This window comes from Apodemus sylvaticus, chromosome 5 (genome assembly GCF_947179515.1).
Source record: "Apodemus sylvaticus chromosome 5, mApoSyl1.1, whole genome shotgun sequence".
NCBI lineage: Eukaryota > Metazoa > Chordata > Mammalia > Rodentia > Muridae > Apodemus > Apodemus sylvaticus.
In genome coordinates this window covers 103,660,761-103,683,577 of record NC_067476.1, presented here as the reverse complement: position 1 = coordinate 103,683,577, position 22,817 = coordinate 103,660,761, and the positions used below count along the sequence as shown (strand labels likewise).

The 22,817-nt window shown below is 43.6% G+C and overlaps 1 protein-coding gene across 1 annotated transcript in view; it reads left to right on the top strand.

The window, feature by feature from the left end:
- Positions 1-20,425, top strand: part of Tgm5 (transglutaminase 5) — a 30,796-nt gene extending 10,371 nt beyond the window's left edge. Inside the window, exons 7-13 of the mRNA XM_052181679.1 lie at positions 14,711-14,849; positions 15,492-15,595; positions 15,680-15,919; positions 17,666-18,031; positions 18,346-18,506; positions 19,808-19,941; positions 20,090-20,425. Of these exons, the coding sequence (XP_052037639.1) occupies positions 14,711-14,849; positions 15,492-15,595; positions 15,680-15,919; positions 17,666-18,031; positions 18,346-18,506; positions 19,808-19,941; positions 20,090-20,243 (1,298 nt within the window). The 3' untranslated portion in view covers positions 20,244-20,425. The remainder of the gene's footprint in view (positions 1-14,710; positions 14,850-15,491; positions 15,596-15,679; positions 15,920-17,665; positions 18,032-18,345; positions 18,507-19,807; positions 19,942-20,089) is intronic.
- The last annotated feature ends 2,392 nt before the right edge of the window (positions 20,426-22,817 follow it).

The following is a 22,817-nucleotide window of genomic DNA, read 5'->3' as shown; positions in this document are numbered from 1 at the left end:
GTGGTTCCTCCCTAAAGTCCAAGATAAGGGTTTAGCCAAAGCAATTATGCCAACCCAGCTTCCAGATCATGTCTTAGGCAATTATTATTGTTCCGTACCTGCTATAGTGATAATGGGCACGTTAACAGTGCCAAGTACTGTGTTAAAACCTTAGCAAAGGAGAGTGATAGTAAAGTATGTGTACTTCAGAGGCAGACTGCTGGGGATTCTGCAGTCCCTTTATCCATAGAAAACACATTCCAAGACCCCCAAACAAGCCTGTAACCCTGCTAGTACAAAAGCCTGTTTATACTGTTTTCTCATTTGTATACACCTATGATAAAGTTTAGTTTATTAATTAGGCACAGCAAGAAATTGGTAACAATAACTAAAGAAATTTGGGATAGTTATAACATTACCCTATAATAAATCTGTCAGCATTATTACTCTTGAACTTTGGGCAATTACTAAATAAAATGAGGGCTACTTGAACCTAGAGCTGCACCAGTCTGGCAGTGATCCAATAACCCAGAAGGCACTAAGTGACTGACAGGCGTGTGTAAGGATAGCATGGACTCTCTGCACAGAGAGGATTCATGTCCTTGGTAGGATCATGCTCACAACAGTGCAGGACTTAAAAGCCAAGAAGCGCTGATTTCTGCAATTTCCATTTAATACTATTGTTCTGTGACTGACTGGGGGCTGTAACTGAAACAGTAGAAATTGATATAAATGAATCATGAGTAACACTGCTATCAGCTATCTGAGTAACTTCAGGTAAGTCACTTGTGTCTCTGCCTCCTAAGATATTTGGTGAGGAAATGAATGGTACCTGAGGCCTTAGACTTATTTTCTTTAGAAGGTGTTTTATACTATTTTAGAAATTAGTTAATAAAATGTTCTCTAAGAAATTATGCAAATTATCATGTGAGAGGCCCAGAATGCCTCATCCATTGTGTGTAGCCTTCCCGCTGACTGCTGCTGTTTATCTTATTCATTTTAACTTTTATTTGTATATATTTGATGCACAATATATGGCATATTCTTAACCATATTTGCTCTCCTCACCTCTCCTGGTTTTCCTACCACCCCTTCCTCTTCCCAAATGGTCACACTTCTGTTTTCCTGTTATGTGTTTGTGCGTGCACGCACACACACACACACACACATTCAGGCATCTGTGTTAAGCTCCGTGTGTAAGAGAAAACTAAAAGAAATCATACAATATTTGTCTACTTTATTTTCAACTCTGTCCATTTGCCCAAAAGTGACAATTTCTTTATCTGCCAAGAGTTACTGAGTTACTATGTGCGTTGACAACTGACAGCACCTTGCTAGTGTGATGTTCAGTATCAGCTAAGGGTCTTGGTTGATCCCCTAAATGGCTTTATGCTTCTTCCATCCCCTCCATCCTACCCGATCAATTGGAGCAGAAAAGCTGGTCTCCCGTTTCCGTCTGCTTTCACTGAAGGCCACGGTCTACACTCACAGACTACTGCACGCAGCTGACGTTTGCCTACTGCCTTCTTTGCGTCTCACTCACACCCGACACCTTTCATTGTCTCTGATCCTCCCCACTACCTGTGAGGATGATATCGTCACAGCTGTCTCACAGGTGAAGCTTACTGAGACCATGTGACTTTTAAATTGTCAGACATACATTCTTTCATTTTGCTTGAGACAGGGTGTCTCTATATAGCTCAGGCTGTCCTAGAACTTGCTATGTACACCAGGCTGGCCTCAAACTCAAGAAAATATGTTTGTCTCTCCCTCTCATGTGCTAGGATTAGAGGAGTATTCCTTCATGCTAGGCCTAAAAAAAAATACACTCTTAAGCTGGGAGTGTAGCTCCCTGACAAAATCTTAGTTCAGCATGTTTGAATCCCTAACTTAATGGACAGTACAATCAAAAAACGTGTGCTCTCCCCTCTACAGTCCTGCTGTCTTTCTAGCTAGCAAAGATAATGACTTTAATTGCCTGTAGGAAAATCACAAAAGGAGGTTTTGTGTTCAACTAAGGTATTTATGGTTTTTTCTGCAAGGAGTTTTCTTTGGCACCCATTTGTAGGTGGTTACGTGGTTAATTAGAGAGAAATTCCTGGCCCTCCTTTCTGTGCTCAGGGCCAGCCTCCAGAGAGCTCTAGAGCATTGGGCTCTTTCCTTTGTAGCTTCTATTCTAGAAAAGACTGGGGCCCTTGAGTGGGGTCTGAGAAGTAGCCTAGATGCCTTGAACTATAGGAGGGGAGCAGAGGGACCAGAGAGAGAGGAGTTCTGCTGTCTGAAAATGCCCAGAAGCCAGCCGGTTCTATGGATTCATACACAGGACATACCCCAGAAGCCAGACAGTTCTATGGCTCTGTACACAGGACATACCTAGGACTGACAGATGCAGACTAAGAACATTCATCCATGACTGCTTAGGACTGAGGACTACAAAGTAACCAGGAATGTCTGCTAGTGGGTGTTTTGTTTTATGCTGTTACTGTTGCTTTTGAGATTCATTTTGTAGCTCAGGGATTCCTCACACTCCTCCTCCTCCTCCTCTTCCTTCCTCAGCCTCCCAAGTGCTTGGCTTACATCTCTGCCACCATGCCTAGCTTCAGCAGGCTCTCTTTCTGAAGTGATAATGAAAATGTCCTAGAATTAAATAGTTAGAATTGTTGCACAATTCGTCCAAATAGCACCAACTAATGAACTGTACATTTGACAAAGGTGAACTGGATATGAGCTAAGAAAGTTGCTTGAGGAAAATCCAGGCATCCTGGAAATAGGCCTGTCCTGCTTTATCCCATACCAATATGAGCTGGGTAGGTGGGTAAGCTGTTGCCTGGGAAGAAAAGACATTAAGAGGTAACTGGTCTGTGGGGTTTATCCTTTCCTATATAAAATGAAGCTCTCAGCCTTGGATGCCACAGTGAGAATGCCAGGCAGGAATCAATGTGAGAGATGCGGCCTGTGCACTGGGTCCTCCCCTCTTCAACTATAGCAACTACACTTGTGTGTTTTTCATTGACTGGATTCTACCTTGAAAATATTTGTAGTAGTGTCTTCTATTTTAAGCTTTTGAACCCCTCCCAGATCCATGCTTTTAAAGATACATTCTAACTTAACCATGTAGTAGTGGTTTCCACAAAGTACCTCATCATCATTTCATGCTGGGGGCTGCCTGGGCCTTTAGGGAAATGGTACTGGGTGGATACAACATCAATGGAGGCTAAAGACTGATGATCTCTGGCCTTATAATATTACCATTTATGCTTTAATAAGCTCTGGTTTCTTACTCTAATTCTCTTACTAGTTGTGCTTTAATAAGTGCTGGTTTCCTTCTCTTTCACTCAAGGATCTCTTGCTGATCAGGCAAGAGCCTTGAACTCATTAACTCTTTGTGAACCAGAGAGAAAAGAAAGGAAAAGAATTAAAATCTTTTACATAGGCCTATGCACACACACACACACAAACACACTGGTTGGGCCTGACCACCTGTGTCATCAACTCCTCAAGTGTTCATACATACTTAAATACATACACATATACCTATACACATATGTATAGACAAACAGACATATATACATTTGGTGGATGGGGCAGAGCCCAGATGCCACACTTTATTCCTTCCCTCTGGCCTTCTTAGACAAAGGTTCTTAGAAAATCACCTCATGGATAAAATGTTAGACAAAAGGTGAGTTACAGAAGGGTGTCCATAGTAACTTCAAAGCAGTGTTTCATTCTATAAGCTCAGTATAAGTTCAAAGCCACAGTTTCACATGGCCTTGCTTTATCATAGTGCACACCTGTGGCTTCAGCCTTGGGCCTGACCTAGAATGAATGGTTTTCCTTCATCATAAATTTGTCCCAAGCCTCATTCTCTCCTTAGTTCCTTAGTGCAATTACAAAAAAACCCATTCCTTATTACACAGCCTATACTTACTATTCTATGAGGAGTGGGCATATTCAATTCTCTTTCTTAATCAATCTCTCTCTCTCTCTCTCTCTCTCTCTCTCTCTGTTTTTCTTTCTTTCTTTCCTTTTCCTTTACTTGCCACAGTTGGCCTAAGCTCTGGAAAGGTCCTCACAATTTGAATTTTCTTGTGGAATTAAATAAATGTTGTGGTTAAAGGAGTATCCATACAGTAAAAAAGCTACAAACTTCAATTCCTTATAGAAAAAAAAAGATTCTAAGTTCTAGAAACTTTCCACTTTTTTAAATAAGAAGGTAAAATGAACACATAATATTTTCTATTTTTATGCAAGCATGCAATAAAATCCTGTTCTTTTCCTTATGTTAATACAGTGAAGCCTTGTGACATTTAAATTAAAGCCAATCTTTTCTTTCTTTTCTCTTCTCTTCTTTCTAACTTTATTATATCTTTCTGGAAAAACAACTAAAATCGTCTCTTAAAAATTTCTTCCTAAAATTATCTGAATCAAATTAGGAATTTTATAAAATCATTAATTCATCTAAACAGCACTTATTCATGAAAGTTCATGTCAAGAGCCAATTTCAAAAGAACTCCTGTTCTCACTCTTTGTATGGAGTTCTGAGTCTCCAAGAGGGAATCTTATCCATGTGTTTAATGCTTCATTTCTCCCCAAACTTTCTTTGATTGCAGACTAGGCTTGCACAACACCCTGGCTGGAACACTCACTTACCGTTATTTTCCATTGATTTATGAACATGGAAATTGTATGGAATGTTCCCTCATAGCATTGTTGCTTAGCACATGACACTGATTTGGAAAGCTATCTGGCACATACCTTTACACAAGCATTAGCTGTCATCATTGGGATACTGTTCTAATCTTTACATCTTGGGCTCCAGTGATTTGGCTGGGTCTTGTTTAAAGATCTCTCCATCCATCTCCCAATCTTCAGTTCCATATCCTCCCTATCACTCTTCCTCCACATTGTTTTCTTCCTCTATTTCTTGAAGTATTTGGGGTTGTAATTGGTCACATTCCTTATTTCTAGGTATTGTCATAGTTGGTCTGCTTCTAGCCTCTCTTTTAAAAACCATCGATTACCTTTTTCCTTTTATCCCATAACTCATGCTCATTGAGTCCCTACCCATAAAACATTTTAATATGTTTGATATGTACCACTATAGTGGAAAGTGTTCTCACAAGTGTATCATCAATATGAATTTTTATTTTTTTTAGATTTTATTTTATGTGTTTGAGTATTTTGCCTGCAGGTATGTTTATGTACCATGTGCATACCTGATTCCTGCAGAAGTCAAAAAAGGGTATCAGATTCCTTAGAACTGAACTTATGATGGTGATAAGCCTCCATGTGAGGGCTGGAAACATTGGACTGTGTTTCCAGTCCCCATCCATGTACAGTTTTTATTCAATATGATTTTTGTGTCGCATGTATTTTTCATCTTTAGAAATGACCCTCTCTTCTACTTCTGGTTTCCTTCATTGTATCCATGTTTTCCCTGTCTTCTGTTAAGCATATTCATGCTATTTAAATTGCATTTTTAGACCTTTAGCTGCTAATCCCATCACCTATTGTTTTTGTATTTGTCTCTATTGGTCAATACACTTCCTAGTTATAGGCTGTATCTTTCTATTGTAAGTCTGAATGGACACTGGTCATTGGGTTATGTTGTTTACCAAGGTCCTGCTGTCATTTGGGTACCTGGGGAAGGCAGGTAGAGTGGTGTTAGAGATCATGTCAAAAGCTGATGACTTCTAACAATTTAACTCTCTGTTGTAATTCAAGGGCCAAAAGCTGCTGGCTTCTGGCAGTTTAACTCTTCTTGCTCTTTGGAACCAAAAGCTGTTGGCCTCTGGCAATTAACTCCTGTTGATCACATGAGGGGAAAAGAGGGGAAAAGAGTTAGTTACTTGGAATTTTTTCTCTTTGACTCAGACCCCCCTTACTAGCCAGGAAAGAAGCTCAGAGTTCATTAACTCTCCATGAGCCAGAGAGGAAAAGAAAAGAAAAGAAAAGAAAAGAAAAGAAAAGAAAAGAAAAGAAAAGAAAAGAAAAGAAAAGAAAACCAGGCACACAATCAACATACATGCTGGATGAAGCTAAGAAAAGGGGCTCCACCACTCCTTATTGTAGTTCTTAGTTGTTATACCATCTCAAGACAGTCGATCACATGGTTTTAAAAGCATTTTTATATTCCATAAGTTCATAGTAAGTTTAAGACAATAATTCATGCCACTGTTAAGCCTTAAGGAGCAGAATTGTTTACATGTCTTTGAAAATAAGACTAGTATCTGACTAAATGTTCATTATCTGTTACTAGCTCCATAAGTTCATTATAAGTTTAAAGCAATAATTCTTGTGCCATAAGTTAGCACAGTTTTGTCAAGAGACAAATCATCTGCCTATGTCTTATTATTTTAAAGCCTTGTATAGATAAACAAGTCCATTGTTTATTTTCTGTCCTTGAACCTACGATAAATTGCCCACTCCCAGTTTATGACCTTTATTTATCAGATAGTGGCCTCATTCCTAACTTAGAAGGAATGTTTTCCTTGATGATAAATTTGTTCCAAGCCTGCTTTCTTTTCCTAGTGCCATTAGCCCATAGCGCAGGTTTACAGAGCCCTATTTGCAGCTTTTATTCTACAGTAGGTTGATATTACTTGTATCAATTTAGGAGTTCTATAAAATCATTACCAGGAATTACACAGATCATCAATTCATCTACACAGCATTGCCACATGAAAGTACATCTTCATATTTATTCTGCAGGAACTATGCCCAATAATGCGGACTAATGACCAGGAATCATTAGGCTATGTAATAGTGATAGGAATGGCATATCAGCAGCAAGAAGCAATCCTGGGATAAAGCCTCTGAGCACCCTGCATCTCAGAGCACATCCATGGCACCCAGGTAAATGGTGGACCACCTCCAGAAAACTCACTTGCTTGCTATAGACTTTTCTAGACAGCTTCTGAAAAATTGTTGAACTGAATGTTGTTTTATCCATTAAAGGCTTTTGCTGATGTACATAATAAGGATTTTGCTTATCAATTTGAGCCTTTGGAGATATCCTTTTAGCTTTCTTTTGATGGTTCTAGACCAGTTTTTATGTCTGTTCTAGTTTGTCTAGTAGGTCATGACTCTTCATGCCCCTAAAGGATCTGTGTAGCACAAGGCCTCTGTTTTGTCACTTCACCTGGGCTTCTAGAACTTTGTTCCCACACTACAGGGCCTCTGCTGAAGAGCTTGGGAGAACTCTCTTCAGATCTGTCTCTCTTCTGTCCTACACTACCCTACAAGCTCTAGCCATCTTTGCTTCCCTGAACTGTGAGCTCATCCCTTGAATGCCTTGGGGCTGCTTGGGCCTTCCTCCCTGTCTCACAGCCTGGAAGCTGCTTGGAGGATGTGCCTCAGCTAGGATGTCTGACTTTTTCCCTCATGATTGAGTTAAATGATTGCCTTCAGGAAAGGTAGACCAAAAAGGTAGAGCACCGTCATCATGACATCTGCTGAGGGACCATGTCACTCTACAGTACTGTTTACCAGTGCTGATGTTGACCTTGATACTTGGACATAGTGGTTTGCATTTTGTAGGTACAAGGTGGCAGGAGTAGGGTTACAACCTTTTCTGTACAATTTGTTTTCACAAACCAGCATATGATATGGAACTACACATTAGACCTGGTTATTGTATCATTTCTGTCTTGTTTAATCTAGAATAGATTTGTTTCTGAATATGTTGAAAGCCCTAAGACATTTTCCTGCAATTCCCTACTTTTGTATTCACCTGAGGGCTTCACTGTGCTGTTGGACATCTTGTGCCTCTGTACTTTGCTTTGTCAGCAGAAATTAAGTGTCAAATTAAACATTTTGGTCTCGGGGCTGTTCCTTTTCTGGTGCTGGTCATCAAATCTAGAGCTAAGTGCATGCTATGCTCTACTTGAGCTACAGCTGTGTCAAGAAGAGGCAGCTACTTCTCAAGCAGACTTCTGATTTTCCACATGCACAAGAGCTGGAGTTTGTGTCTTTTTGTATTGATCTAGATGACTGACTTTTGTGTGGACAGAGGGAACAGACATGCGTGTGCTCACCATGAAGCTGTCTCTTTTATTGCTCAGCACCATTCTTTTACATGGGCTGCCATCTGTCTAATAATCCATGTTATGTGGGTCCCATATGTTATTCTCAGCCTCTTAGAAGGTGATGCCCTCAGGTTCAAGCTTGGTTTCTGTATAAATATTGTTCACCTGTATTTCTTGGATAGTAGAAGGAGCTCAATGATTGTGATTTAGTCTGAAACAGCCTATCTTCTTCCAATCAAAAAATATTTTGGGGAGTTGGAGAGACAGTTCAGGGTTTAAGAGCATTTGATGTTCCTTCAGAGTTTGATTCTCAGCCCCGTATGTTGAATCAACTCATCTTTAACTCTAGTTTGAGGGAATCCAAAGTATTCTTCTGGCCTCCTCAGGGACCAGACACAGATATGACACACATACATTCATGCAGGTAAACAATAAAACACATAAAAATTTTAAATTAATGTTTTTAAAATTAAATTCTTAAATTTGAAAAAAAATTGGGAAGTTGGAGAAAGGGTGCAGCAGCTAACAGTACTTACTGTGTAGCCCTGAGGGTCAGAGCATGGCTCCCAGTGCCCACATTAGAAGCCAGATATGTCCCACACACTTCTATAACCCCTGATCTGAGCAAAAATTGCAAAAGGAAAGTCACTGGGGCTTACTAGCTTCCAGCATAGCTGAGAAATGTGATCCCCAGGCTCAGGGAAAGACCCTGCCTCGAAAAATAAGCAGGGAGTGATAGAGGACACCCAACACCCTTTCTAAACTCTACCCAGGTGTTCAGGAATGCATATGTACACACAGACCTACATGCATATAGACACATAACACACACACACACACAAGCAATAACAAGAAAATAAAAATAGGCGGGCTGGAGAGATGGCTCAGTGGTTAAGAGCACTGACTGCTCTTCCAGAGGTCCTGAGTTCAAATCCCAGCAACCACATGGTGGCTCACAACCATTGGTAATGAAATCTGATTCCCTCTTTTGAAGTGTCTGAAGACAACTACAGTGTATTCACATATAATAAATAAATAAATCTTTTAAAAAAAACCAAAAACAAAAACCAAAAAGGGCTGGAAAGATGGTTCAGCAGTTAAGAGCACTGACTGCTCTTCCAGAGGTTCTGAGTTCAATTACCAGTAACCACTTGGTGGCTCATAACCATCTGTAATGAGATCCAATGCCCTCTTCTGGTATGTCTGAAGAGAGCAACAGTGTACTCATATCCTGGAAAGGATTGATCTAGCATGGGAAGGGAATATAAGGACAGAGAAAAAGGAGGGAGGTGATTGGAGAAGGGATGGAGAGAAGAAGGTTTATGGGACATATGGGGAGGGGGGATCCGGGAAAGGGGAAATCATTTGAAATGTAAACAAAGAATATAGAAAATAAAAATATTAAAAAAATAATAATAAAAATAAAATAAAAAAATTAAAAAATTCACCTTGAAAATAAAAATAGTCATCGGTTGGGTGTGGCCCTAATGCAAGGCTAAAAGGCTGAAGTAGTAACAAAGAACACAGATTACATGCCTTTACAATTAATAGATACCATGAAGAGCTAAGGATGCTACTGTTTCAGTTACTTAAGAGGTAAACACAGGGGGATCACTTAAGCTCAATATTTAGAAGCCAGTCAGGTAACAGACACTATGGCAACAATGCATGCAATGAGACAAACAAACAAAACAAAACAAAACAAAACAAAAAAAACAGTAGCAAAAAAGGTTCTTAAACATCCAGAATAAGTAAGGAAACAAATACGACTTCCTTCCATTCCCATTGTCAGTGAATAAGATTAGTTAGACAAAGACCTCTTTACAGTGTTGTCTGAAAAGCCAAAGCTGAACAATCACTGTGGTTATAAAAGACAATTGACTACATGAGGGAGGGAGGGGCTGGGAGCAGTATCTTTAACACTGGGAAAGTAAATGCATCCAGACAGAAAAGAAAACGTGACAATAGGTGACAGAGGTCATCACATTAAGTGTGATCACTTCCCGGCTGCATAAGAGCTGTAACCGATGCTCTCGGAAGTGCATAAGTGGGCTGGAATATACTTCGGGAACTCCGAAGCCCCTTCCTAACTGAAACCCTACCCACTTTTGCCCAATTACCATTTCCAAGCATGCAGGCATGTGTGTATATGCACACATGAATAAATGGCCTTGTGATCTCTCTTTCATAAGAGATTTAGGTCCCACAACTTTGTCACTGAAAGAGTCTCCTGAATGTCATGCAGGATCATGAGTTGTCAGAACTGATAGAATGGCAACCTTGTTCACCAGCTGAAGGCACTCAATCTAACAGAAAGCGAATGAGTTTGTCCATGGCATTGTGCTAGGAATGACGAAACACAGGCGAAGCTTCTGATGGAAGCCTCGCTGTGAGGTTCTTTGTAATCTGGCCAACGAGATAAGATAGAGATGGTAAATTACAGAGAGCTTAATCTGGTGCTGAAATGTGTAGGCAATTGGGATTCTGTTGACAGCGCACGTAGGAGGTTAATGTGACCCAGAGCAGTCAGAGAAACTTCAAAGAGGTAGGTGTACTGAGATCACAGGTGACTGGGGTGCCCGTGATGTGGCAAGGGTGGAACTTGTAGTTAGAGCAAGGAAGAGATTAAGAAAACACCAGGCCATGTCCTGTCCTGACACTCCTTTCCTTGTGATTCACTTCTCTAAGCTTCCTCAGCTGTGCCTTGTGTTTCATGTTCTATATCAGCAACTCTTCTTGCCAACATGGTGACTCACATCTATAATCCCAGAACTCAGGAGGCTGAGGCAGGAGGATAGCTGGAGGAGTAAGGTCAGCCTGGGATATAGAGTGAGATTCTGGCTCAAAACCAACTTCTCTACCCCAACAAAAATAAAATAAGGGGGCAGAGCTGTAGCTTAGTGGTAGAACACTTCCCAGCTCAGCTGAAACGCTGGATTTGATCTCTAGTTCCACAGAAAGAAGAAAAGTCCTTGCCAAGGATTCCTGATTTGAATCTTGTAACTATTTGGAGACCTTGCTATTACTAAACATATCTATAGTTGAACTGTCTTTTAGCCTTCCCAATATGCCTGTCAAACCAAGGACATAATCATTACTGGAGGTATTAGCCATGAGGTCAAGCACAGTATAAGCATTTTCTCATGTAATCCTCTCTAGGATCCTATGTTTTTCTCAGCTTTAAGGATGGCACACCTTGGGACTGGAGAGACAGCTCAGAGGTTAAGAGCACTGACTGCTCTTCCAGAGGTCCTGAGTTCAATTCCCAGCATCTACATGGTGTCTCACAATCACTGTAATGGGATCTGATTCCCTGTCTGAAGACAGCTGCTGTGTTACTCATGTGCATTAAATAAATGAATATTTAAAAAAAAAGATGGCATACCTTAAGCTTAGGGAATTGAGGTCACATGACACAGAGAGGAAAGACAGGCCAGGACTTGGACCCGTAAAAGAAAGTGCAGGGATGCAGTTCTGTGACAGAGCACTTGTCTAATGTGTGTGAAGCCCTGGGCTCAGCCCCCAGCACTTCAACAAGAAGAGGAAGAGGAAGAAGAAGATGAGAACAGCCCTGGGGTTGTCTCCAGCACCACAAAGAGTAAAGATTGGATTTGGTGACACATACCTGTAAACTCAAGGCAACCCTAAGGAATCTAAACTAAATTCTATACGCAGTAAAATATCCAATTGAAAGTGTGAAATACTTTCTAAATGGATGAAAGCATGTGTGGTAAGCCTCTACAAACATTTGATATTTTACACAGTCAAAGGAAAAGGAGGAAGAGGAAGAAAAACAGTCATTACCCTTCTGTGGCTTTATTCTGTCCCACTGCAATAACCTGGCCCCCTCTTCTCAGTCCTTTCATAGGGATGACAAGTTCAAGGAAGAATGTATGAATGTAAATCCTTCACTGTGCTCTACAGACAGGGAAGTTTGGTACCTGGGTATAGCACATAGCCATTGTGACAGTGTGTATTCAAGCCAGAAATTATTAGAGTAGGCATCAGTCATCTTATCCATCCATCCACCCACTCATCCACCCATCCACCCATCCATCCATACAGCAATTACTTGCACAATAAGCCTTGCCCTGTATTGTTGCCGGCTGTGCAATGGTAAAGATGAGTAACATAATCTTTACCCTTAGGAAGGCAGACTCCTAAACAAATCATTACCAACCATGTGTTAGGATAGGAAAGGGTCCACCAGGCCTCAGCTACCAAGAGTTGATGTCAGCACTGACGATTTGAGTAGTAGCCATGACTGGATTCATAAGTCAGAGTGGGAAAAGGAGGAGGCTGCTTTCTGTTCTCTGCCAGCTGCCCTGCCTTGGCGTGCTCTCTTGCTGCTGTGAGAGGCATCTGCCTTCCTGACCACACTTTTAGCATATGTGTACCCACACAGTGCTCCAGTCTTGCCACACTTCAATCTCGAGTTTCTTCAGTGGCAGCTTTTCTTCCACAACCTCTTCTCTGAGGGTGTCCTGTGTAACCCGCACCTTCTACCCGCCTATCAGGACTGCTCACTGCTCGCCCCGGTTTGTTTGGTTTGGTTTGGTTTTTGGATGTCTTCAGATCTTCCACTGAAGGGAGAATTCAAGATTTCCTCTTAGGCTTCTTTCCTCCCCAAACCAAGTCACATCCAGGTGTGACCCTCTTTCCTGACCAAAGAGGCCGAAGTCAAACTGCTAAGGAGCCTAGCCAAGACTGCTGGCTCAGAGCTGTCCTCTCAGCTGCTTCAGAGGCTGAAGCAGCATTACCACAGATTCACGACTTGCCAGGGCTACAGAGTGAGTTTGAGGTCAACTTGAGTAACTTAACACGACACTGTCTCAGTATTGAAAACAGAAGCAGCAGCCTGAACTCAGTGATAAAGTAGTTGCCTAGCATGTGCAAGACCCTGAGTTCAGTCGCCAGCACCACAAAATAATAATAGTAATAATAATAATAATGAGGAAGGTTGTGTTGGGCTTGGTGGAAGATAGCTATAAATTCAAGGCCAGCCCAGGCTATGTAATAAGACACTGTCTAAAAGGAAAAATAGGCCTAAACTGAGATCTACTTAAAAAATTAAATATCCAAACTTTACAAATATCTGTTTTCTTACTTAGTCATTTCACCTTTTGGAATCTGTCTCAATGAATAAGAAGGGATTGATCTGCAAAGATATCCATCACCATTATTTACTATAGGAAAAATACTGGAAGCCTATTAAGTTTCAAAAACTAAGCTGCACTAAAAACATAATATAGAAATACAGCAAATATTAAAATAACCTGAGAAGATGTGTGGGATGTGTGACCCTTGATTGCTTGAACCATGCGTATGCTACTGATGGGTCCTTTACTGGTGGGCTTAGAGACAAAGCCATGGTTTGAATGAGAACCCTGTCTCTTGCTAGTTGTGTGACTCTGCTCAAGGTAGTGCATTGTTCTTAGGCTCTTAGGCTCTGTCACCAGGATGGAAATAATTATAGCAGGCACTACCCAGAGTTCTCTGGAAGAGAGTGAAGGTGAACCCGGAAGCTTGCGGCCTCGCCACTGGGTACTAGCAATTATTATTAGTCCTGAGCTGGACAGGTCAACTCTTCTGGGCACCAGGGGCAGGTGTCCTTAGAGTAATTAGTGCTGAGCAGGGACAAGGGTTCATTGAAAGAGCACAGAATGGGCTTGCAGCAGAAAGCACTGAGAGAAGTTAGCTAGCCGAGGAAACAGGCACCCCTTGGGAATAAGGACATTCTACCTCTTTCCAGGAATGTTTTGTATCAGGTGCACTCACTTTTCTAATCCTGTGTTACACAGACACCCTCTTTTTCCTGCTTGATCTGGGACACTTTTCTGGAGAGATTTCTGACATAATACTGCCAAGAGTAGAAGGGAACTCCCAGCCACAGGAACCCTTGCCTGACAATCCGATGGTCTCAGCAATAATTCTGATGACAAGAAGAGACAGAATCCCAGCTGCTTGTTTGAAAATGAGAGACTTGAGGCCAGGACAGGAGTGAGGCTGAGTCAGGTCTCTGAGTCTTGCCAACAGAGAGAAGTGCCTGCCCCACCCTGCTGGCATAAACAGCAAATGTGACAACTTAACACAGACTCTTCTTAGCTCCAGCAAAGCTTGTCAGGTCAGACAGTAACCTAACCTTTACCATAGTTATCCCTTGAGCTTAGGAAATGGGAAGAGACACGGAGTTGCCCTCAGTCTAAACACTTCCTGTGTGGTCCTGCAGATACCAAATGGATACTTTTACTACATCCAGAAACCCTCTGTATGACTTCAGGATTGACAGCACACTGGTGGTCTGTTGCAGTAATTCTCCAACCCCAATAAACCCGTGTAAAAATCACACAATCCAATTATTATATTTATAAGCTATATGCCTAGACTGTGCAGAGCTACAACTACACTAATCTATTCCCTGGCTATGAATCGCTTGCTACTTGCAGCTTCTCCAGGCCACATGGTCCTGTCCCATCTTTCTTCCACCTCCTCTTCATCCTTCTTCCTCTGTCATCTCCTACCCTTCCTTAGAGCCTGTGATTGGGCAGTGGAAGGGAAAGGTGGGGCTGGAGTTTCACAGGAAATCACTTGAGTACGTGATCCACTCCTTGACAGGGCAGCCCCTCTTAAGGAAGCAGAATTAACATCAGAATCCAAACAGCACCAGGGCAACCCACAACAGTGGTCTCTCTGTCCTTTTGCAGTGATGAGGTGCCTGGGGATTCCCACCCGAGTGATCACTAACTTTGACTCCGGCCATGACACTGATGGGAACCTGATCATTGATGAGTATTACGACAACACAGGCAGGATTTTGGAGAATATGAAGAAGGACACTGTCTGGTGAGACCCAGCCTCTCAGTCTTTTTGTTAGACCACATATCTGAGCCAAAACCACCACACACAGGAAGCAGGGCAGGACTGCGCTCCTAGCCTGTGCCCTTCACCCCATCCTCCTGCTTCCTATCCTGGGGCTGAGAACAAAACAGAAAACAGCTATGGTTTTAGAATCCTCACATCATCGAAGCTGTTGGACTGGGATCCAACAGCTCTTTGTCACCTCCTTCTAATAGCCTAAGGGTCTGACCACAGAGGCCTGATGTCCCACTTGTAGACACGGTAAAGACTAGGACTACCTCTGTGGGGGACACACACATGCTCACAGGCATATGCATATAGAGACAGAGAGACAGTGTGACAGAGACTGAGGAAAGGGCCATGAGGCCTCCTTTGAGAGATCCTAAAGGAGTTTTTAGTTTACTGGAAGCCTTCACTTAGTTCACGCAGTCAGGAGAAATGTTCTTTCTGCAGGCAACTAGAGGCTCACAGGAGGAAGGAAGGCATGTCACTCCACCTAATAGATGCTTAAGCCCTGGGAGTCTTTCTGTGGCCAGTTCACTTGCTTATCCTTGGTCTAGAAAGGAAACAAGTGGGGTAGCCTGTGCCTTCTCTGTGTTAACACTGACTCTCCTGGTTTCTTCCTAGGAATTTCCATGTGTGGAATGAGTGTTGGATGGCACGCAAGGACCTCCCTCCTGGATATGGAGGCTGGCAGGTGCTCGATGCTACACCTCAGGAAACCAGCAATGGTGAGGCTCCCATAGACCTGCCTCAGCCCTTGCATGGCACGCCACAGTCTACCCACCAAAGCTTTCCTCCCTATTCTCTTTCAGGTCTCTACTGCTGTGGCCCTGCTTCTGTCAAAGCCATCAAAGAGGGAGAAGTTGATCTAAAGTATGACACGCGCTTTGCATTTTCTATGGTGAATGCTGACTGCATGTCCTGGCTTGTCTATGGAGGGAAGGAGCAGAAACTTCACCAGGACACGGCTACTGTTGGGAATTTTATCAGCACCAAGAGCATCCAGAGTGACGAGCGTGATGACATCACTGAAAGCTACAAGTATGAAGAAGGTACAGCCAAGCAGTCTTCCTGAGAGCCCAAGTTCTAGGGTACCATCCCCACCAGAGCCTGGGGAGCCAGGGGGCACAGACAAAGAAAGACCCAGACACATGACTGGTTCGATGAGTCCATGAAGTAGAGAACAAATCCACAAGACTGAGAGACTGGGATTGGGAAGGAGTGGCCTCTGTGGGAAGAACTCAGCACCGTGAGCTGAGCTAGCTTGGGAAGCTGAGAGGTGCCTCTCAGAGTCCAGGAGCCAAGAGATGGCCCTTAAGGGCCCTCCCTGGCCTCCTCAAGTCCTAGGTACAGTCCTACGGGAAGCCCACAAAAGGAGTAAGAGGCAGAGAAGTGGACAATATCTACTGGGTCTTTTTGTCTTCTGTGGGTGACAGGATGGTGGTGGAGGCTGCTCATGCACATGTAGACATTATGTAGGTTGCCTGGGTTGTGGTAGGCATTGTGTAGGCAGCCTGGCTGTTTTTGTGGCCCTGGCCCCAGCTGCAGGAGTGGAGAGGATGTTGGGGCCTCTGACACAGGGGTTCCACTGGCTCTAGATAGGCAGGGGTTTTACAAATCCTATGACCCAATCAGTCATGGGGGAGGGGGATAGATATAACTCAGGTTGCGGGAAGCATCCATTGGCTCCTGGTTGGGGAAAGACATAGGCTCTGATGGCATGTTAGAGTACCCATAGGCCATAGTTAGGGTCTTTGCCTCTGGAGGCTTGAGATGCCACCTGGGGCATCTGCCCTCCGAACTCAATGGCATCCCACGCTGTGGAGGTCAACTTATAAGAAGGGGAGCCTTCCCAGTCCTGTCCTGGGTCATCACTATTCTCTTAGTGACGTTCCCATGGAACACTGGCTGCCTGATCTCATGGTCCTTCACCAGGTAAAGTGGCATCATGAAGGATTTCATTCTTCCCATCAGACAGAAAGATGGCCCAGTAAGGGATGAGATAGATATAAGGTAGATGGTGCCTCTCTCGGTCCCTTTGAAGGCTGTGGATACACTCTTCATGCCATTAAATGTAAAAACCGCACAAACAGAGCATTAGGCTGCTCTTAGTGCTGCCTAGGGTCACTCCCACAGCCTCTTGCATTCTTCTTGTTGAACACCATCGTCTCTGACTGGGGTCTTAGTGTGAGTATTAGCAATACCGGTTCTTCCAGCCTGTGTACATGGAATACCTTTTGTATTTGTTTCAATTTCTTTCAATTAAATTTATTTCAATATTTGTTTCAATATTTTATGATTTTCATTCATAGAGGTCTTTTACTTCTTTGATTAAATTCATTCTTAAGTATTTTTTTTCTTAAGGGACTACATAAAAATTAGAGTGCTTTCTTAATTTCTATTCTGATAATTCACTATTAGCATACAGCAATGCAAGTGACTTTTTAAAGATTTATTTTATTTTTATCCATGTGTATCTATGTACATATGTGTATGCGCATGTATGTGAAGGTTCCCTTAGAGGCAAAAAGAAAGTGTTCAATCCTTTAGAGCTGGAGTTACAGGTGGTTGTGATCACCCTGATGTGGTACTGAGAACTGAACTCTGGTCTTCTGTTTAGAGCAGCAAGTGTTCTTAACTTCTAAGGCATCTTTCCAACCCCCCTAAAAATGATTTTTTGCAAGTTGATTTTGCATCGTGTAATTTTGTTGATGGAGGTGCTGAGGACAGTATGTTCAGGCAAAACTTACCTCTTGGGTCAGCCTGGCCCATACTAATAATTTATCCTGTCCTTCTAGGTTCCCTTCAAGAGAGAGAGGTGTTTCTAAAGGCTCTGCAGAAGCTACAGGCTGCAAGGTCTCAAGGGCCTCCCCGAGCAAACTCGAATCGCTTCAGCTCTGTGCCACCAAGGCAGGACAGGGCCAGGAACCCCAATATACCTTCCCTTCGGCCCAGTGATGTTCTCCAGGTCTCTCTGAAGTTTGAGTTGCTGGACTCACCCAAAATGGGCCAAGACATAAACTTTGTCCTGTTGGCTGTCAACATGTCACCTCAATTCAAGGATCTCAAACTCAACTTGAGTGCCCAGTCTCTGTTGCACGACGGCAGCCCCCTGGCCCCATTCTGGCAGGACACAGCATTCATCACACTGTTCCCTGAAGAAGGTACATGTATGATTCTCCTGTAGCCCCTCCCTCTTTCTTTCTCCCTCCCTCCTTCCACCTGCTGACCTACTTTACTACCCCTAAGGAAAGTAGCCAGCTTATTGGTGAAAACCTGAGCTTTGGAGTCAACTAGTCTTTGGCTGGGACCTCAGAATGCCTGGGCAACCTATGTTGCCTTTCTTAACTGTTTTCTCATCCAAAAGGTCAGTTTCTACATTAGCAAAACTTGGTGTCTATCGGCTCCCTCTTCTCCATAGAAGAACCAACCCTTTCTTGGTCATTCTCACTTCTCCTTCCTTGTCTTTACTCCCTAGAAAAGACCTACCCTTGCAAAATCCTCTACTCACAGTACAGCCAGTATCTGTCAACAGACAAGCTAATCCGCATCAGTGCCCTGGGTGAAGAGAAGAACAATCCTGAGAAAATCCTGGTGAACAAGATCATCACCTTGACTTTCCCGGGCATCATGATTAATGTAGGCAAAGAATGGTCTCTTTCAAAAATGGCCCTGGGGCCCTGTGGATGGGGGGCAGCTGGGCGTGCTCAGAGGATGTCCCTTCTTTGCTTCTTCTGGTTCCCCCAGGAGAGGGGCAGCTTATTGAGGGGCCTTCATCTCCTTGTACTATTAGAGACCTTTTGTGTGGGTCTTTGAGCTCAAGCCACGGCTTTCTTCCTGAGTTGGCTTTCCAGGGGCAAACGAGGAAAAAGTCCAGATGACAGTAGCTCACTGGAGGAAGAGTCCACCTCCAAGTCAGGTCAGATTTGATTTGACCATGTGTCCTTGGGCAAACCCCCTGGACCTCTGCTTCTTGAAGTGTCAAGGAGAATAGATGACAGGGACTCTGTGACCTGAGTGGGAAGGGGTTAGGCTCTTTCTCTGCAGTGCTGCATCCAGGGTCTAACCCATCTCCTGGATTCCCAGCAAGTGAGGCTATGAAGTCCCTTGACAGTAAGCACCTCATAGTCTTGAGTAGGCTTAAACAGCATCTTGGCAAAGGGGCAGATACATGTTGAGAGACCCGAGAAGAGATGGAAAGGCCTTGTGTTTCTAGGGGCAGCAAAGTATGAGAAGGCAAAGATACCTGAAACCTAAGGTCAGTAAGGGCTAAGTGAAAAATGTCATGTAGACTTCCCCAGTGCCCTCTCCAGGCTGATAAGAGACTCGTTTAGTGTGCTTCTCTGATGTCATAACAAAACACTGGCCAAGGCCAACCTGGGGAGAAAGGGTATACTGATCATTGAGGGAATTCAGGCAAGGAATTCATATAGAATCAGAACCAAGAAGGGGCGCTGCTTACTGGTTGGCTCTTCTTCTTTTCTTCTCCAATCAGGAACACCTGACTAGGGGTGCTACCTCTCACAGTGAACTAAGCCCTCCCACATCAATCAAGAAAATGCTGCCACAGACATACCCACAGACCAGTATGATGAAGACAACTCCTCAGCTGATGTTCCCCTCTTCCCAGATAATGCTAGCTTTTATCCAGTTGACAAACACCAACGAGCCCAGGGACCAATTTCTCAGTGATGAACTTTGACCTTCTTGGTAGAAGGATGGGATAGGGAGGCACCTTTATCAATATATGCCATTAGGTACATGCATGGAAGCCTGAGAACATTTCTTATGTCTGTTTCTTCTTACTGCTTCAACTTAAAATAATCCTTAGGCTAAAGTGGCATATTTAGGATGGTTTATTCTGACACCTACGAAACAGTGCTATGCATTAGCATTCAGTGAACTGGGGGATGGTGACTAAACTCTGGGTCTCTGCTTAGGTTCTAGGAGCTGCCTTTGTGAATCAGCCACTCACTGTCCAGGTGGTCTTTTCAAACCCACTCTCAGAGCCGGTTGAGGACTGTGTGCTGACCTTGGAAGGAAGTGGGCTCTTTAGGAAGCAGCAGAGAGTTCTGTAAGTGCTAGGAGCACTCTGCCTTCCCTCTCAATGTTTCCTGCCTTTAGCATTACCAGGCCCCTAGGCCGGACACAGGACCCTGGAAAACAGAGTCTAGGAAGTGACAAGGAGAGGGATTTTCTGACATTCTCCCCTCTCTTTGCAGCATTGGAGTCCTCAAACCCCATCACAAAGCCAGCATCACTCTGAAGACTGTCCCTTTCAAGAGTGGCCAAAGGCAGATCCAAGCTAATCTCAGGAGCAATAGGTTTAAAGACATCAAGGGCTACAAGAACGTGTACGTGGACATTGGCTTATAAACTCTGAGACAGAGGCTGGAGAGCTGACTCGGCAGTTGACAGTTTGTGTTGCTTTTGCAAAGAACTTGGGTTCAATTCCCCAGAACCCAGCTGGTGGCTTACAATCATCTGTAACCCCAGTTTCAGAGGATCCAACCAGTGCACGTGGTACACACACAGGCATGCAGGGGGGAAAAAAGACTTTCATACATATAAAGTGAAAATAAATAAATCTAAAAAATTTTTTAAACTCATTTAAATTTATTTAAAATAAACTCTGAGATGTGCCAGCAGTATGGATTTTAAAATGAAGGCCTAACCAGACTCTATCATCAACATCAAGGGAGATGCCAGAGATAGCTAGTCACCTGGTCTGTTTACACGACTTGCTGGAACTCAGGGATTCTACCTTACAGATGTGTGATTTGGCACAGAGGTCAAGGGAAGACTGGCTAAGCAGCTCTTGATTGCTTTGTTTCTGTGATGATGTCACAGCAGGGACAAACTCCATTCCCTTCTTGGTCCTCATCCTTCGCTTTCCTTTCAGAGCTCCCAACAGCCCTTCAGTTGCTAATGAGTTTCCCCTTGTTTCAAAGTTTGAGCCCATTCACTCATTCGAGAAGCATTTATTGAGTGTTCAGAGTACAACAGTACCACTCTGAGTAGAAAAGACAAGAAAAGCCCTGGCATGCTGGAAGCCACATTGTTATGATCACAAAAAGAGAAATAGGTGCGAGAATGTGTTCTCTGGCGATGTGGGGGTAGAGGGTGCCTCAGAGGGCCCATGCCAAGGCATCCCTTCCCCCTGAGGGACAGACAGACAGACGGTATAGTATAGAATAGAGTTTATTCAGGGCAAGGGGAGGGGAGTTAAGGGAGTAGCGAAGACAGAAAGGCAGAGAGAGGGAGAAAGTAGAGAAGCAGAGGCTGACGGTGACCACATGGAGAGAACAGGTTGGGGAGGAGAGCTCAAGAGGGGGCAAGAGAGAGGCTAAGAGAGTAAGAGGCAAGAGAAGCAAGAGAGGGCGTGCAGGCAAGCGGCCCCTTTTTACAGTGGGCCAGACCTACCTGGCTGTTGTCAGGTAACGGTGAGGAGGGGCATACCTGGCTGTTGCCAGGTAGCTGTGGGGTGGAGCTTAGACAGAATCCTAACACACATCCTCATGGGAACACGGAAGATAGACCTTTCCACAGGTGCACACCACAATGCAGGCAAAGGGCAAAGATCCCTGAGGTTTCTTATACATATGTTCTGTCTCAGTTTCTTGGCAAAAAAGAGAAAAATAAAATCCTGGAAGATCTCTGGCTCAGGCCTCCCCTTAACTATATTTCCCATATAGCATTGACATTATTCCTCAGTCCTCTCAGTCCCAGGGTCTCCATCCAATGCACTTGTGTCCTTACAGGTCTGCCATTGGCTGGCAGTCGGGAGGTAAAAGCCACCAAATAATGCAATGAGGTAGATATTTGGTGGGAATGAGATAACCTCCTGGTGGCAGCATATACTGAGGGTCGCTCGAACCCTGCCCTCTCAGGGTGCTGCTACACACAGAACAACTTTGCACCTGCTTGCCCAGGACACTGCCAAAGAAAGGCATGATGCCACTGCCCTCCAGGCACTGGCTACTGTGACTAAGACAGATATCCTAGTAAATGTTCAGACATTAAATTAACGACTTCCATTACACATAAACAAAAGGGTCAATGTCATTAATCAGAGGGAGAGAAGGGGTGTGGTGGGAATCACCTAGGAAGCTGATTGTCCTGTAGGAGAGTCATCTGAGAAGCAGGTGCTGGTGGCATGGCTGGAAGTAACCTACAATTATTTTATCCTATGACTATCACATGACAACAATAAGAAAGCATTTAAGGAAAACGCCGTGGAGAGGCACACCTGCAAGACGGTGACCTCTGAAGTACTTGGGAGTTTTCAGCTGCCACATCCTCAAACTCGTCCACGAGTCCTGTTGTCAACACCACATTCATCAGCTCACTCAACAAATAGTGGCTGAGGTTCTTCTAGGCATAAGGTCCTAAGGCAGACTGGCACTGAGCACATACCCGAGGGACCCGAGGGACCCGAGGGACACAAGGAGCTCAAGCACAGGCACTTGAAGAATGCAAAACATGTGGGAGATTTTTAAAGACTTTTTTTTGTTTTTTTTTTGTTTTTTGTTTTTTTGTTCTGTTTTGTTTTTTGGATTTGGTTTTTTTGAGACAGGGTTTCTCTGTATAGCCCTGGCTGTCCTGGAACTCACTCTGTAGACCAGGCTGGCCTTGAACTCAGAAATCTGCCTGCCTCTGCCTCCCAGAGTGCTGGGATTACAGGCGTGCGCCACCACCTCCCGGAAGACTTTTAATTTTTTATTTTAACATTTTTACATTTATTTTAGTGTGTGTGTTTGCACACGTGAGTGTGCACACGTGCATGTGTGTGCAAATGTGAGCATGCATGTGTGGCCACATGAATGTCATAGCATGCATATGGCAGTCAAAAGTGACTGCCTTCTACCACATGACTCAGGTCATCAGTCTTGGCAGCAAGCACCCTTACCCACTAAGCCCTCTCACTCACCAAGGAGATTTTTAGCAAAG